The sequence below is a fragment of the Brachionichthys hirsutus genome, chromosome 12 (genome assembly GCF_040956055.1).
Source record: "Brachionichthys hirsutus isolate HB-005 chromosome 12, CSIRO-AGI_Bhir_v1, whole genome shotgun sequence".
Lineage (NCBI taxonomy): Eukaryota > Metazoa > Chordata > Actinopteri > Lophiiformes > Brachionichthyidae > Brachionichthys > Brachionichthys hirsutus.
The window spans coordinates 8794724-8809187 of record NC_090908.1 but is presented as its reverse complement, the minus strand read 5'-3'; the positions used below and the strand labels follow the sequence as shown (position 1 = coordinate 8809187).

At 41.3% G+C, this 14464-nt stretch overlaps 1 protein-coding gene across 1 annotated transcript in view; it reads left to right on the top strand.

The window, feature by feature from the left end:
- Positions 1-14464, top strand: part of pard3bb (par-3 family cell polarity regulator beta b) — a 134395-nt gene that overhangs the window by 58723 nt on the left and 61208 nt on the right. Inside the window, exons 15-17 of the mRNA XM_068746235.1 lie at positions 3942-4053; positions 4296-4432; positions 8234-8278. Of these exons, the coding sequence (XP_068602336.1) occupies positions 3942-4053; positions 4296-4432; positions 8234-8278 (294 nt within the window). The remainder of the gene's footprint in view (positions 1-3941; positions 4054-4295; positions 4433-8233; positions 8279-14464) is intronic.

Below are 14464 nucleotides of genomic sequence, written 5' to 3'. Positions count from 1 at the left end.
TAAAACTTTATTGATCCCTCAGTGGAGAAAGTTCAGCATCACATCAAAGACAAAGTAAAGGGACATTTAGGGAAACATTAATTTCAAACACAGTAGTTCTATTGTCCATTGTCCATTATATTATCCAGTCTCGCATTGACCTTGAGGATAAAGCTTGATTTTTATGGTTGTTGAACACTGAGCATTATTTCCTTATGTTGGAGGAAATGGCCCATTTGAAAGCGTTCAGTTCTCGGCTTCTGGAGAACTGCTGCCATTCACACGATGCTAATTAGACCATTTTGACTGTTTGCATTTGACGCATTGCCAGAATGCTTTAGTCTTACTTATACCGCGGGGTCCATTCCAAGTATTAGGAGAGAAGGCAGGGGGGGGGGGGGGGGTACTCGGGGGACCCTGTTTGTGTATTAGCAGGTCACTCACCGCTGATTAGCTATATTTGCTAACAGACACACACACTCCCTTTTCTGTATTAAATCCCTTATTTTAGCTCAACGTGACTCACTTTCCTATAATTTGGTTTTGATTTTTTCCCCTCTTTATTCTGTTTTACTTCTTCTCCCCTGAAGCAGCATCAAAGGTGGGGTCATCATTAAGAACACATTTAATGATGATGAAAAACGAACAGTACCTCCAAGATAATAACAAACATAATACACATTGGCACCTAAAGCACAGCCTCAATTAGAGACTATTCTACCTGCATTTTCTCTTTCATTTCCCTCCGCTGCTCTCTCTCTCTCTCTCTCCCCCCCTTTCTGCTTTTACGTTCTCTCGTATTTCTGAAGGTTTTTCTGCTTGTTTGTTTTATGTTGGTTTGACCTGCTATAACGAGTTATCTTAGTTGTTTGTGCTTCATATCATTCTTTCTCACTGAGTCGCCCACCGTTATACGATCCGTATTTGTTTGTTTGTGTGTGTGTGTGTGTGTTTGTGCTTGTTCAGGGATTGCTGGCCAGTGTGACCCAATGTTGATTTTGCGTGTGTGTGTGTGTGTGTGTTTGTGTGTGTGTGCACGTGTGTGTGTGTACATACACTGACCGGTAAACAGCTCTGGCCTTGAATACACACTTCAGCTCAAATTCACCTCAGCTATTATATCATTTACAACATACATCACCAGTGTGTGTATACCCTGAGTACCTTTCCCAGACTATCTGTGTGTGTGTGTTCTGCTCTTATTGGTTGGTTTGTGTGTGTGTGTGTGTGTGTGCGTGGGTGCGTGTGCCAGTATTTTACTCTCCTAATGAACTATTCCACATGCATCCATTTTATTTGGCAGAATGCAAATGAGATTTTTTTTTCTTTACATTGATGCATGCTTTCTGCAGAACAATTTAAATGATTCTCTTCCTATGGATTCATGCATGTGTATTTCTTTTTTACATTCTACATCTTTGTCTTTATCTCCTATCGTCGCTGCATCTCATTCCGCTATCGTCATCCTTCTTCTTCACATTCCTCGTCTGTGCACTTTGTGTCTTCGTACAACCTCCCCTCCCCCTTTCTTTCTCTCTGAAAAGTTAATCAACTTGATGGATGAACTGAAATAAAATAAAGAAATACACTTTTAATCTGGCTACAAATAGTTTCCAATCTCCCTGGCTTTTGACATCGAACCATATTTAAATTGATTTTTTGATGGAAAACAGAAATTGCCAGTGTGTGTATTATTTTAAAGCGCCGTTTGCTCATCACGGCTGAAGTGATTCGGCTTGTGAAATCAGTTGAATATTATCGTCCAGCTTGGGTTTAGGCAAACCAGACAGGTGTACGTTTAGGATCCAGGTTGACTCTCCCAACAACTACACAATCCACTTATTTAATATGTCTTCTTGACTCATCAGTATTCAGTCATTTGTACTGACATCCTTTTCTTAGCACTTAGAGTGTCTGATTTCTTATTGTGTTTGTGCTACAACGTTTTCTCTTGTGTCTATTTGTTGGTTGGTTGGTCAAATTGTCAACAGGATTACATGAAATAATAATTGACATATTTTCACAAATTTTGCAGGATTAGTTGAGGGGGGGGGAATTTTTTAAATTATGGAAATAAATTCCATTTTTGTTTATCAAATGTGTTTTTTTCATTAAGATATTGTAAGATTTCATTCATATTTCAGATTCAATGTGTAAATATTTATACGAATGAAAAAAACAATCCTTGTTGTTTGAGGATGCTGACATCAAAATGCATCAAAATAGCTGACATTTAATTAATGTAGTTATTTCTTGGACAATAAGCCACCAGAAAAAAAGTAGTTACTTTGGCTCACAGTACATTTTGCAAATTAAAACTCGCACTGTTTTCAAAATTGAATCCAGATCAGAAAGGAGAACAATGATCCGTTTATCGTCCAGGATTTAGGGTGAAACGTCACTCGGCAGCTAAATAAACTCGACCAGAAAGTCTAAATATCGCTTAGTGATGCGGAACTTTGTTTTGAGGGTGCAGCAAGAAATGTAAAGAGCTTTGTCCTGAGATATTGGATTTGTGCGTAAAACTGCGTTCTCCCAGAGAGGAATGGAAAAGGATGGGAAAATGCAAAATAAGTGATTCATGTATGAGCTGCTGGAGTAAACCACTATTTATCTGTCATCTACTATGCAGCCAATACCTTTTCACTTCAAAGGCTGTATGAGTGTGTGAGAGAGAGAGAGAAACAGAGAGGTGAAAGAAGAATGTGTCTTTGACAGTTCAGCTGATTAAGGTGCTGGAGGAAGGGAGGACGAGGGAGGAAGTCAAGAAAAGAGAGTGGGAGATAAAATGATTTATGGGAGATCTGAAAGGAGAGATAAATGACAGCCAACATATCAGATCGCAACAGAGGGACCAGAAGAAAAATCAAGCCGGTGATTAGTGCGGAGAGAAAGAGCGTGAAAAGGGAGAGACGGAGATGAGAGGATGCAATACCTACCTTGCTGTTTTCCTCGCCGGCAACTTTACTTCCAGTCACATGTGCAGATGCAAGCACATAAAAGACACACTTTGACGGTTGTGCAACAGTCCCCAGCATGTGTTGTGTGACAGCCATGCGTTCGGAGAAGTGATGACGGCATGTAAATTGTGCTTGGGTGGATTTCGTGTCGGCGCCAAGTTGTCATAAACTCGTTCATCAAGCAGACGAAGCCATATTGCTGAGCTTAATCTGTAGATGTAGAGCAGCTTTTGTTTTTATCCTCATTCTGTTTCCCTTCCATTTCTCTTCATCCAACATCTTATCTTTCCTCCATCTCGCTGCAATCTTTTGTTGTTGTCTTTATTCTCAAGGCCTTTTGTCAATGGAGCTCTTAAGAGTTGATGCTTAACCCAGTTCTTTTAGCGCATTTTGAACATCTTTAGAATTGCAGTTTCACACAGTAAAATAAGTTCGGTTTTGACGTTTCTCTTCGTATATTTGAGTATCAAATATTTTGCCATTTATTTAACTTAAATGTCGGCTTCACAAACCAGCTGACACGTAATTGTGGTCATTTTCATGTCAGGCTTGTGTTACTTCCAGCCTCATGTTTTGCAATTGGACAGAGCGGCACGTTCATTAGCCAGCTTGTTGAACCAGCTTGCAGTGTGTTTATTCATTTACCCGCTGCTGATCTTTGCCTTTCTTTATGTTCACTAAATGTGATGCTTTAAATTGACATAACTGTCCACTCAGCCTTGCTTTGTTTTGGCTGCAGAAAATGCAGGGTGCAGCAGTTCTCCTAACCACTAGAGAAGAGCGCCCTGCAGTAAGACGAGGCGAGGCGCTCTGTATTGTGCGATGCGGATTAGCATTTGAACGGACGATAGAGAAATGCTAGTGTCGGGGGAATTTGATATTCATCTGTTCTGACACTAGAATTTAAAAAAATGAAAATGTTTGATTTGCTGCATCGTTTCACAGATTTCTTCATCATTAGTAATTCCGTCTTGGGTTTTTTTTTTTTTTTTTACTTTTCAGTGACCAACGGGAGTTATTCACACATGGAAGAGGAAGAGGATGGGGATGGGGAGCTGTATGGTCATGAAGCAGACTTCAACAGCTTCACTCAACACTCTTACCTGCAGGAAAGGTTTGTGGTGACGCTATTGAAAGCTAGAATATATATATACACACACACAGTAATACCTTGACATACAAGTATAATTTATTCCTGGCCTGTACTCCGATGTATTACTGTATGTAAAAGTGAAATATTCTAGTACGAAAACCTCTCATAGATACAGATTTAGTAACGACTCAGAGATCTTGAGCAGTGAAACTCAAATACGCTTAGAATGTAACTTTCTCCGATGACTGTCTTATTTGTTCCAGGGAAAACTCTCGAACTTGGAGCCCGGCTCAGCCCCAGTCTCCTCCCAAAAGCCAGAACCACAACCAGCGGCAGTTCCAGCATGTTAAAGCCTCCAAGAGCATGGACCTGGGTATGACGCAGACCCAGCAGCCCACCGGTGAGAAGACGTTCTCCTATATATGACTGGCTTGCATGTGCTTTCCTCAAAGAAAATAATCCCACCTGTTCCTCATAACCGCAAGCTCACACCTCTACAGCTACGCTGTGCACACATGTTCACAACTACATACCAATTCATTTACAGTAGAACCTCGGTTCTCGAACAACTCGGATTTCGACCAAAAAATTGGAGTTTAAAATTCCTCGGAAGTCAAACAGATTTTTGGAGTTTGAACACACGAGAGGAGCCGAGGCAATCCGAAGGCCCATGTACGAAGCCGGAGTCTAGTCTAGGTTCAGTTTAAGTCGAACTGCCGTATGAGAAAGACTGTGCACATTTTTTTGTGCTTCGTGTGCGTGTTTCAAAGAATGGCAGCAGTAAGACACCTCGCAAAGGGAAGAGGAAAGTAGCAAGAACAACATTTGAATTGAATTGAAGAAGGAAATACACAGCAAATATGAAAATGGCGTCCGTGTTTCGGATCTTGCTGCACTGCACGGTATCGCGAAATCAACGATTTACAGTTTTCTTAAGAAAACTGAGCGAGAGAGAACAAGAAGGGGAAAAATCAGAAGGACAGTTACCCAGTCATGTTATGGAGGAGGACTCCCTTTCAAAGGATTAACTCTTCCCCCTTCCTTCTGTCCCTCGACCTCCCTCCCGACACCGCAGCCAAAACGGGATGTAAATGATACAGAATTGGATTATATTAACTTTTATTATTATTCATACCATTTTCACTTTTATGTGTTATCTGTTGTTTAGATACACATAGTTACCATACATATAACTGTAGGCATGTAAATGGGCATTTATCTGGTGCGTAGGAACGTGTTAATTGTTAATCTAGTTTTACATAATTTCTCATGACAAATATAGTTCCGGTTTTCAAACAAATTGGTTTTTGAACAGTGTTACGTAACGAGGACCTAGGTTCCACCGCATACCTGTTGCATGATTACAATATGCACATTTTTTCTTTTCTGATTTTGAAACATTTCAACGACGGCACTCAAATGTCATCCAGCGCATTTCAATTGTAGGAATATCTGACCTATAACCAGCTGCATAACCGATGCTCTCGGTTGGTGTTGGAAGGAAGATTTATATTGCAGGATATGAAAAGTGTAGATGACAGCTGACATACAGGAAATGTGTTAACAGGGGGCAGTGTCAGAAAGCAGAGCCAGTTGATTGTCTCCGTGCCTTGCAGGGTTTTTCCTGGTGACTATCACAGCTCAAGTGATGGGAGCGCATCTGAGAATCATTTACGTCTAAATCTAGTTACCCATCTAGTCCATCCCTTTCTATTTCTTCCGTATATTTCCGAATTAGCAAAAGGAAATGAGCGTAGAGGACAATTTGTGGCCCAGCGGATACCGTCATCCTCATCAAATTTTGTTACCTGTTGCTTCCTGATTACGGATGTTGTGAAGCGCGGGGGGGGTGCTCATTGACATTTCATTGTTTTTTTTGTTTTTTTAAATCAACGTGAGGAATATGTGCGTGTGCAGCTGAGTCTGTGCTCATGCATATGTCTGTGTAATAAGACAATGGATGGTGCAGCATGACAAAAGCTGATTGTTTTAAATGTCACTTCCCTCAGTCCTCCTCCTCAAGCTGGCTGCACTTCCAGCCGGATGCGAGCGTTTTTGCGAGAGAGACAAAAGAGCAACAGACTATTTTAACACAGACATCAATTTCCACACGAGCAACAGGCTGGTGGAATATACTGAACGACTTTATGTTGCTACCTTTGTATTTTTGAATAATTGAGCGTCGCTACTTGATTAATTGATTATTACTCCGATGTGTTTGCATTGCTGAAGCATCAAGCAGCAGTAATTACATTGTATTAAGGACTGTGTCTCTTTTTTTTCTTTCCTGACATTGGAGGGAACTGGATTTAACTAAAATTAAGATGCTTTAGTGCCACAGAGAACCCAACATCTAACCTTTTTTTTTTTGGTCATATCCTGCATGCCCTCGATCCTGATAAATTTTGGGAGAGCAGCGAACTCTCACATTACAAGCAAGACGAGTCTGCTGCAGCTCAGAAGGTGTGCAAAATGTCACAGCTCAAAGAAAAGGCCGTAAGAGTACGGTGAGAACGTTCTGGAAACAAATACAGTATACAGAGTCATTTTGAGTATTAGTATTTTGTTCAATTAGAAACATTTCCAGGTAGGAATCCACAGGGCCACTGAGCTAGAATCAACAATAATATATATATTATTTCTAGATGTTATTTCTAGAAACAAATAATGAATGTTTGGAGTTTTCATACAAAAAATACACTTTTCTAAAGTCCACAATCACATAGACGGGTCAGTTCCACTTATTTAATGATGAATGAACTGTAAATGCTGATCAGATTCATTTATAGCAAGGAGAAGAGAAAAATTAAGTTCATGCAGACAATTTATTTGATCAAATGTCCAAGGACTACTGCTGCCCTACATCACTCTCCGCGAGTAGCAACATAGACTCTGCTGATGTAATCTGTCTTTGTGTTCTCTCTGGATTTGATGTCCTTTGTTTTTAGATCAATTTGGGTTTTTTTGGAATAACTTTTCGATAAAATGCTGCTTTTTGGCTTTTGTGTTTATGTGGAAGATAAAAAAGAAAGACACAATAGCTTCCTCAACATTTTATTTGTGGGTCAGTTACATAATTTCATTTTTGTTTAATATGTTCCTATTTCATCTTCCAACCCACCCTGATTAAAACTTTAAGAATAATTAAAAATTTGTTCCAAATGACAAACTCCTCCCTGGTTTCTAACGGTCTTTCATCTCCATCTTTGGCATCTTTGTGTTTCTACTTCATCTCTTTCTTCATCCCTCTTCTTAGCTTTTGATTCTTTTCTTGGTAATTATCATTCTGCCTCTGTAAACTAAGAGACATTCATTTTTGGATTAGTTAGTAATTATGTCAGCAGAATTTTTTCCAAGTATGTGATTACATTGTATTCTTTGTTCAACAACTATGTGAATCACACATCTCTCTCTCTCTCTCTGTCACACACACATCCTTAAACTACTGCTGCTGAGGCAGTCTCCTTGACTCATCTCAGACAGATGCTGTCAGACACACACACATCTTGAATTACGCTTCAGTCTTGGTTTCCATTATAAAAGTATTTGTGGGAGGACGAAACTCGTTACTGCTTGGTTTGTGTGGTTGGAGAGTTTGTATTTGAGTGCTACCAGTCAATGTTGTTGGGATTGTCTCGCTTTGTGGCTTCAGGAAGGAGGGAGGACAAAAAGCAAAAGAGAGTGGGGGAGAGATGGAAAGTGAAAGGAGGATTAACAAGGAGCAGTGATGCAGAGAATGGTGATCAAAGGAGGGGAAGAGGGGAGGACAACGGCATTGGATGATATCGGTGTAACTGAAGGCACGATGGAACCTTCAGAAGAGGGGCGAGGGTAAGGGGCAGAAGTTGAAAGTGATAGGTTGAGGTCAAGAGAGAAGGGAGCAAGGATGACAAATGAAGCGACGGAGAAGGGAGGGAAGGAAATGACTCCGGTAGCAGTGGAGCCGACTTGGCATAGGAAAAAAGAGACGCGGTTGTGCTACTCCTGCGCTCTACCGTTTTGAATAAACATAAAGAGAGAGAGAGAGAGAGGGAGACGTACAATAAGATGTAAACATGTGCACACAAAGCATTTGGACGTTTGTACATTAGAAAAGCTGCAAACACAAAATTGTAAAAAGCCGAAATTGCAAAGGGAGGGGGATCAGTGATCCTTTCTTTCAGCAGCAGAAAGTGTGTGATGATGTTTCTCTCCTTTCAAGTTGCAGATGAGAGCAGCGTCGGAGCCCAGCTTGGAAACACTACAGGTGAGACGCATGCAGGCACCTTCATCTGAGCGCCAACATCCACACAGAGAAACAATGGCGGGACACACTTACGAATTGTGAGAAGTTGTACGTGAGGCAGTAAGCAACGCTAGGGGCCACTCCTTCAAGACACACATAGACAAGAGAGAAGACGAAAGGGTAAGAGGAGGGAAGAGATGGAATGAGAGAAATCACAACAATTCAAAACATCTCCCCTTAGCCGTCTCCAATACTTGGCCTTGAAGTGTCTCCCTTTTCATTTGTAACTACTTGAACGTGAGAACAGTCAGGTTCCCTTCACCTTATATGCATCTCTTGCTTTCATCCACTTTATTGTTGTCAATCAGACAACATTTTCCCACATTCTGCTTTGCCTCAACTTATTTTTACGATGCAGTGACTTTTATGTACTCTGTCCAAAACCTTTATAAGGAAACAAGAAAGCGAGACCATATAAGTGTTCAGCACATCTATATATGTTGCTTGTATACGTTTCTCATTATTCTACGTGGCCCAGAAAGTGTGCTAATTGTGCTAATGTATGTTTTTTTATTTAACAAAATGATTCCAACAACCCTGAGCTGAGATGTCAGACAGCTGCATGGACTTAAGAGGTGTGTGTGTGTGTGTGTGTGTGTGTGTGGGGGGGGGGGGGGGTCCTGGCGTCCTGGCAAGTGGAACGGTCTACAGACAATGACTTCTGGGAACATTGCTTTTTCTTCCAGATTTGGTCTTTGCCTCCGCAACCCAATAAACCACTGGGCACCACAATTACACACAGTCATAAACGATACCATTACCAGTATGGCAATAATATTTCAGTAATGGAAAGTCTTCATCATCCTGTGGAAAATATCTGACTTGGAAAGAAAATGACAGCATATCATAATTTAGTAGAATCTGATTTGCAAAGTGATGGAAATGGGAGGCTGCATTACAGAGTGTGAGTGTGCGTGCCTCTGAAGCAGCATCCCCCAAGTGTGGACTTGTAATAAAATGCAGCTCCTGAGTATAGAAACCACAGTCCCCTTAGTACATAGAAAAAAAAGCTGTGGTTAAAAGACACCCTGCCGAATCGAATATGTACCAACCTTGCATTCTGCTGTCGTAAATTTTACCGTCGTGTTAGAAGCCTGCGATGTGGGGATTTATGGTCAGACAAAGTAATGGTGACACAGCTGGGGATGCTTTAACGCAGATTAAAGTTAGATCTCAGTCCTGTCGTTGTGTGTACGGCATCATGGTGAAACAGCAGTATCTATTCATCTCCGGCAGACACTCTGAATCTGACGGGACATAGAACTTGTGCCGCTATTTGGTTCGCGGTGTTTTTGATTTTTGGGATGATGACACTGTGTGTGTTCCAAAATGAATTTACCGCCGTTGGATTCGTTTCCTTATGGATGGCGAGCATCACGTATCCGTAACGTATAGCTGTCGGATAGAAGGCGAGGATGCGTGTTCCTTCGGTTCTTTTAAGAGGGTTCTGTTCGATGGTTCTAACAAGGCTACTTCTTAAAGCAGCGATGACCGATGCTGGCATGTTTCCTCATGCACAGAACCGGAGCTTTGGAAACGCTCGCCAGCCGGAGTCCCTTCCTTCTTTTGTCATATAGTTTCCTGTTTTGTTATCTTTGCGTTGGCTGATTGTGGCTCCTCCATCCATCGCCGGCCGCTGTCATCCTCCCTCGCTCGCTCCCTTTCTTGCCAACGCCATTCAGGCTTAGCGGCTGACAAACTGGCAGAAGAGCTTAGGATGAACAACGTCGCACTGAAAGCCAATGCGAGTGTGTGTCAGGGGACCAGCGAGTGATGCTGAGGGAGGCTGGTGCGGCCCATTGTCTGGATGTCTCCCTCGTGCAACTTTGACTTTGAATGCGACAGTCACACACTGACAACGCTCTGCCAAAAGTGCGCCTTGAGAGCTGCATCTCCCTGTATCCCTCTCTGTGACGGTGTCTTCATGTCTCCCAGCTCTCTCTCTCTCTCTCTCTCTCTCTCTTCTGTTTTTCCATTGCTTCTTGTTCTCTCTAGTTCTTTGAGACTTTGTTGTTGATTTAACCTGAAAGCCATCTTGTTACACTGATTGATGGATTCATTTGTCTCAAGGAGGGGGTAGAACATCTTTAGGCGTGTGTCGGTGGTTGCGTATGCGTGCCTTTGTGTGAATGCTTCTTGGATACTCATTTTTTAAAATGTGAACTCAACAATCGCTGCACATCAAGTCATTTCTATAATTGCCTCCATGAGCGGGCGCAGGTGTGTTTTGTTGAGTTTTGCACCACCATCCCGTCGTTTTGTGCGTCCTCTTGGCTGCCTCTTGGTATATTGAATGTCCTTTGACCCTTCTCCGTCTCCTGCAGTAAACCAATAAAGCTGAGCAGTAATCGGGAGATGGTCAGCGCTGTCGTTTCTTGCTGGTACCACCATTCATCTCTATCAGGCTGTACACGCCGATCGCTACATAGACTGCATACTGTGTGATTCTTCGGAGGGGGAGGGGGGGGGGGGGGGTTGTTTGTATCCGGGATTAATCTGTTATATTCCTTTTGATGGATTCATCTTGGTGACATTTTGTATGTTGGTAGAAGAAGACGCAGTTGCAGATGAAACAAAAGGACACGCGTTCTGATTTACAGTAAACCACTGGTGAATATTATTGGAATGTTAAAGCATTTTTAATTTGGTAAAAACACCTGCAATTATTCGTGTTTTTTCTTGCCCAGTTAATTATTTTTTTGTATATATATACGATACAAAATAGGGTTGTAGTGATTACATAATTAATTTATTACGTTAATTATTGTTTGTTGCACTAACCATTTCCTTAAACTGCAGAATCGGTGTTTTGAAGTACTTGACTTAAATGTTAAAATGCTTCTGACACAGCTTTATATCATCACTGGGGTAATATGCACTTCACATAATTACTGGCAAATGCAGCGAGGCAGAGTTTGTACCAGTCCAGGGAGTTTTAATTAGTCACCGCATGCTAATTTCTCATCCGTGCATGCACATGAAAGAAAAACAAGAAATATAAAATGGCCAAATAGCAACTTTAAATAATTTATGGTGGCTGCAAATGAAACTATTTTAGAGGAGAGGTTGGTGAAGAACTTGGAAATGGCTGGTTTTTTTTTTGGTTGACCTTCTTTAAGGATGTGATGTGCTTTCCTGCAGCCTTGGTTCACAATAGTTCATTTATGACTAAGCTAGTCTTGTTATTTATCCAAAGCAACAATTTAAGCTTTAACCATACAGACAATAGTCGTATTAAATTCCTTTTATCATTCTTTTTAATGATTAACTATTGATTATATTAACTTGTAATATAAGATATGGAGCTGCTGCTTTTGATCGATTGCTCTAATTGTTTATTTATTTAACTTGCCCTTTGTTATGACCCTTACCTGCTTATGTGTGTTCTCTGACATTTAGCTTTGTCTCATCTGTTGAGGTCTGATCTATGGTTGAATGGACGAAGTAAACTACAAATTAATTTCCCTTTTAGGATAAATAATCAAGTCTCAATCGAGGTATGTTCTCTTTAGAGCAGGCTAAGTGAAAATCCAAACACATTAATAACTGATTTATGACTTAATAAATTGCCAAACTGCCATTAGCTTCTCAACAAAACTCATTCATTAGACATTGAGAGGAAACGCTGACTACTGATGGGCGTCGAGCTCAGTGCCTCACTCTCATGTGATGGTATCTGTTCACCAAACGTACTTATTTGCATCTTTGCTCTTCAACACAGTGGTGCAAACATTACACTCTGCATCAGCCAGTAAATACAGACGTGAGGCTGATGTCACATGTTTTATGACACCTGATCAATTGTCATGCAGCCCAATAGACAAGTGCCTCTTACAGGTATTTAGATCCATATTTCATTAGTCAACACTTCCTTTGGGATGCATTATAATAAAAATCCAGTTGTGTCCCGTGAAGGCATGAAACGTTTCTTCATGAGAACTTCTTCACAATGATTTGCTGTTGTAAAAGTTTTCCGGGTCCTGCCCCTGTCCCTGCAGCCCTCCGCTAAGCTTGGTGTAATTTTGACTTTTGAAGTAGCCCATTGTCATCATGCCAACAAAATAGCCTTGGAATAATGTCGTGTATATTTTCAGTTTTTATTTTATTTTCCTTGTATTCTGCTCTCCAACCCTCCTCATCACTCTCATTCATGCCCTTTCAATCTCAGACTCTTTTGTTTCTCCCTTTATGGCATCCCATCACCATGTTTGTGTTTTCTGCACCCCCCCACTATCATATCCTATCATTTTTCCTCTTTTCTTTCTTGTCATCCTCCCTTAAAAAGCAGCTTAATTCTATAATCTCATGGTTGGGCAGCAGTAATTACATTTATGACACAAGTCTTGCTTCTCACAGCAAAAGCCTTTGTGTGTGGAGTATATGGATGTACGCCCATCAGTGTGTGGTTAGTTTTATGTCCTCTTTCATGAGTGTGTGTGTGTGTGTGTGTGTACTGTTCTTTCCCTGATGACCCTAACCCAACACCACTCATCTGTTTGTAACATTTATGTCCCCACTACTCAACCCTCTGAAAACACGTTTGGACTCAGAGGTCGCTGTCTTTGCTCATGATGTGTGTGCATGTGTGTGTCATGTATTTTAACAGACTCCATTTGCCTTCACACTTCGCAGATTGCTGCTGCAAATCAACCTTGACCCTGGAGCTGCACACAGAATTTAAATGAGGGACGTCACATGCATGATTCATATGGAAAATATAAATCTATAGAAAGAAAAGCAGGACTAAATGACTGATGTGCACTAAAATAAACATGCCTTTCTGACATGCCAGATTATGCATAATTTGTTACTGGAGAAAAAAAAAAAAATCCCAAGCAATGTTTAGTTTTGAGGGCGCTCAGTTGAAGAAGAGAAATTTGTTGGCAGCTGCGAACATGTTGGCTTCATGGCTTGAGGTGCATAAAGAGAATAATGCATGTCAATTCCAAGTAGAGTTTCTTCGTGAAGTCCACAGCCTTTGTTCAAAAGTTGCTGACAGTTCTAATTTGTAATCTTTGGAATTTGTAGTTGGTTATTTGTTTTAAGGGCCACATTTAACTCCACTCCCAGCCTCACAATAGAATTAGTTTTTAAGAATTTCTACAATTATTCCCCCAACAGAATTGTGCTTCACTTTGACCGAGCATGCGAAAAGTTATGTTTGCGTTTGCTTCTGGCTGGTGGCCGAGGGAATCCAGTTCTGTCAGGAATTTATCAAGTCAATAGTCTTGGCCGCTGCCCTGCAGGTGTTTGACAGGTTAACGTTAAATGTGATTAATAAAACACTGAGCAGATCCAATAGATTTTGGGTTTTGATGAAGATGGCTAGAAGAAAAAGACAGGTGTGACTCATTTTATAGAAGAAAACACAAACCTAAGAGTCGCGCTCCAGAGCCGTCACACGGCGGTAGCGCTTCCTATCTGACTATCATGTGGACTCTATGGATGGGCGTTTCACACCGCTTGGCCGCCTCCTCGCCATTCATCCGGCTTTGCATTATTCTACGTATGTGCGTCTGCATATATTCTGTGGTATTGCTCTTTTGTATACGTGTGTGTGTGTTTATTCAATGGCTGTTTAAACAGATGTGGAAGTCACGCCAGTCTTTTCATCTCCTTTTCTCTTAGAAGATGCACACAACACACACACACACGCACACACATACACACACCCCAAGCATCAGCAGTGTGTGTGTGTATAGGGAATCATTAGCTAAAGTGATGCAGGTTTAGCCATCATGAATCACCGCGGCATCATATTGACAAGCCGGAGCCAGCAAGGAATCTCAAATGTGTGTGAGTTTAGAGTGTGTGTGAGGATGACTCGTATTTTGAGCTGGCAGCAAGCCCAGCTTCTCCCCCCCCCCCCCCCCCCCTCCCATTTTTATCTGTCTTCCTTTCCGCCACTGTGGTATCCCCCCAGAGAAAACTCAATTTGTCATTGTTCCTCTTGTGTGTCTTTGTCACCATCAGCGTCTGGCTGTTTTTGGTAACAGTCAGGAAACAACGCTCTTTTTTTATCAATCACAACCCCCCCCCCCCACACACATGGTGAGAACATCCCAGTAGGCTAAACTTTGAGTCCAACTTTTGAATATCTTTTTTACAACAACCTCAATCTTTTCAATGTTTCCAGGATCACTCTGT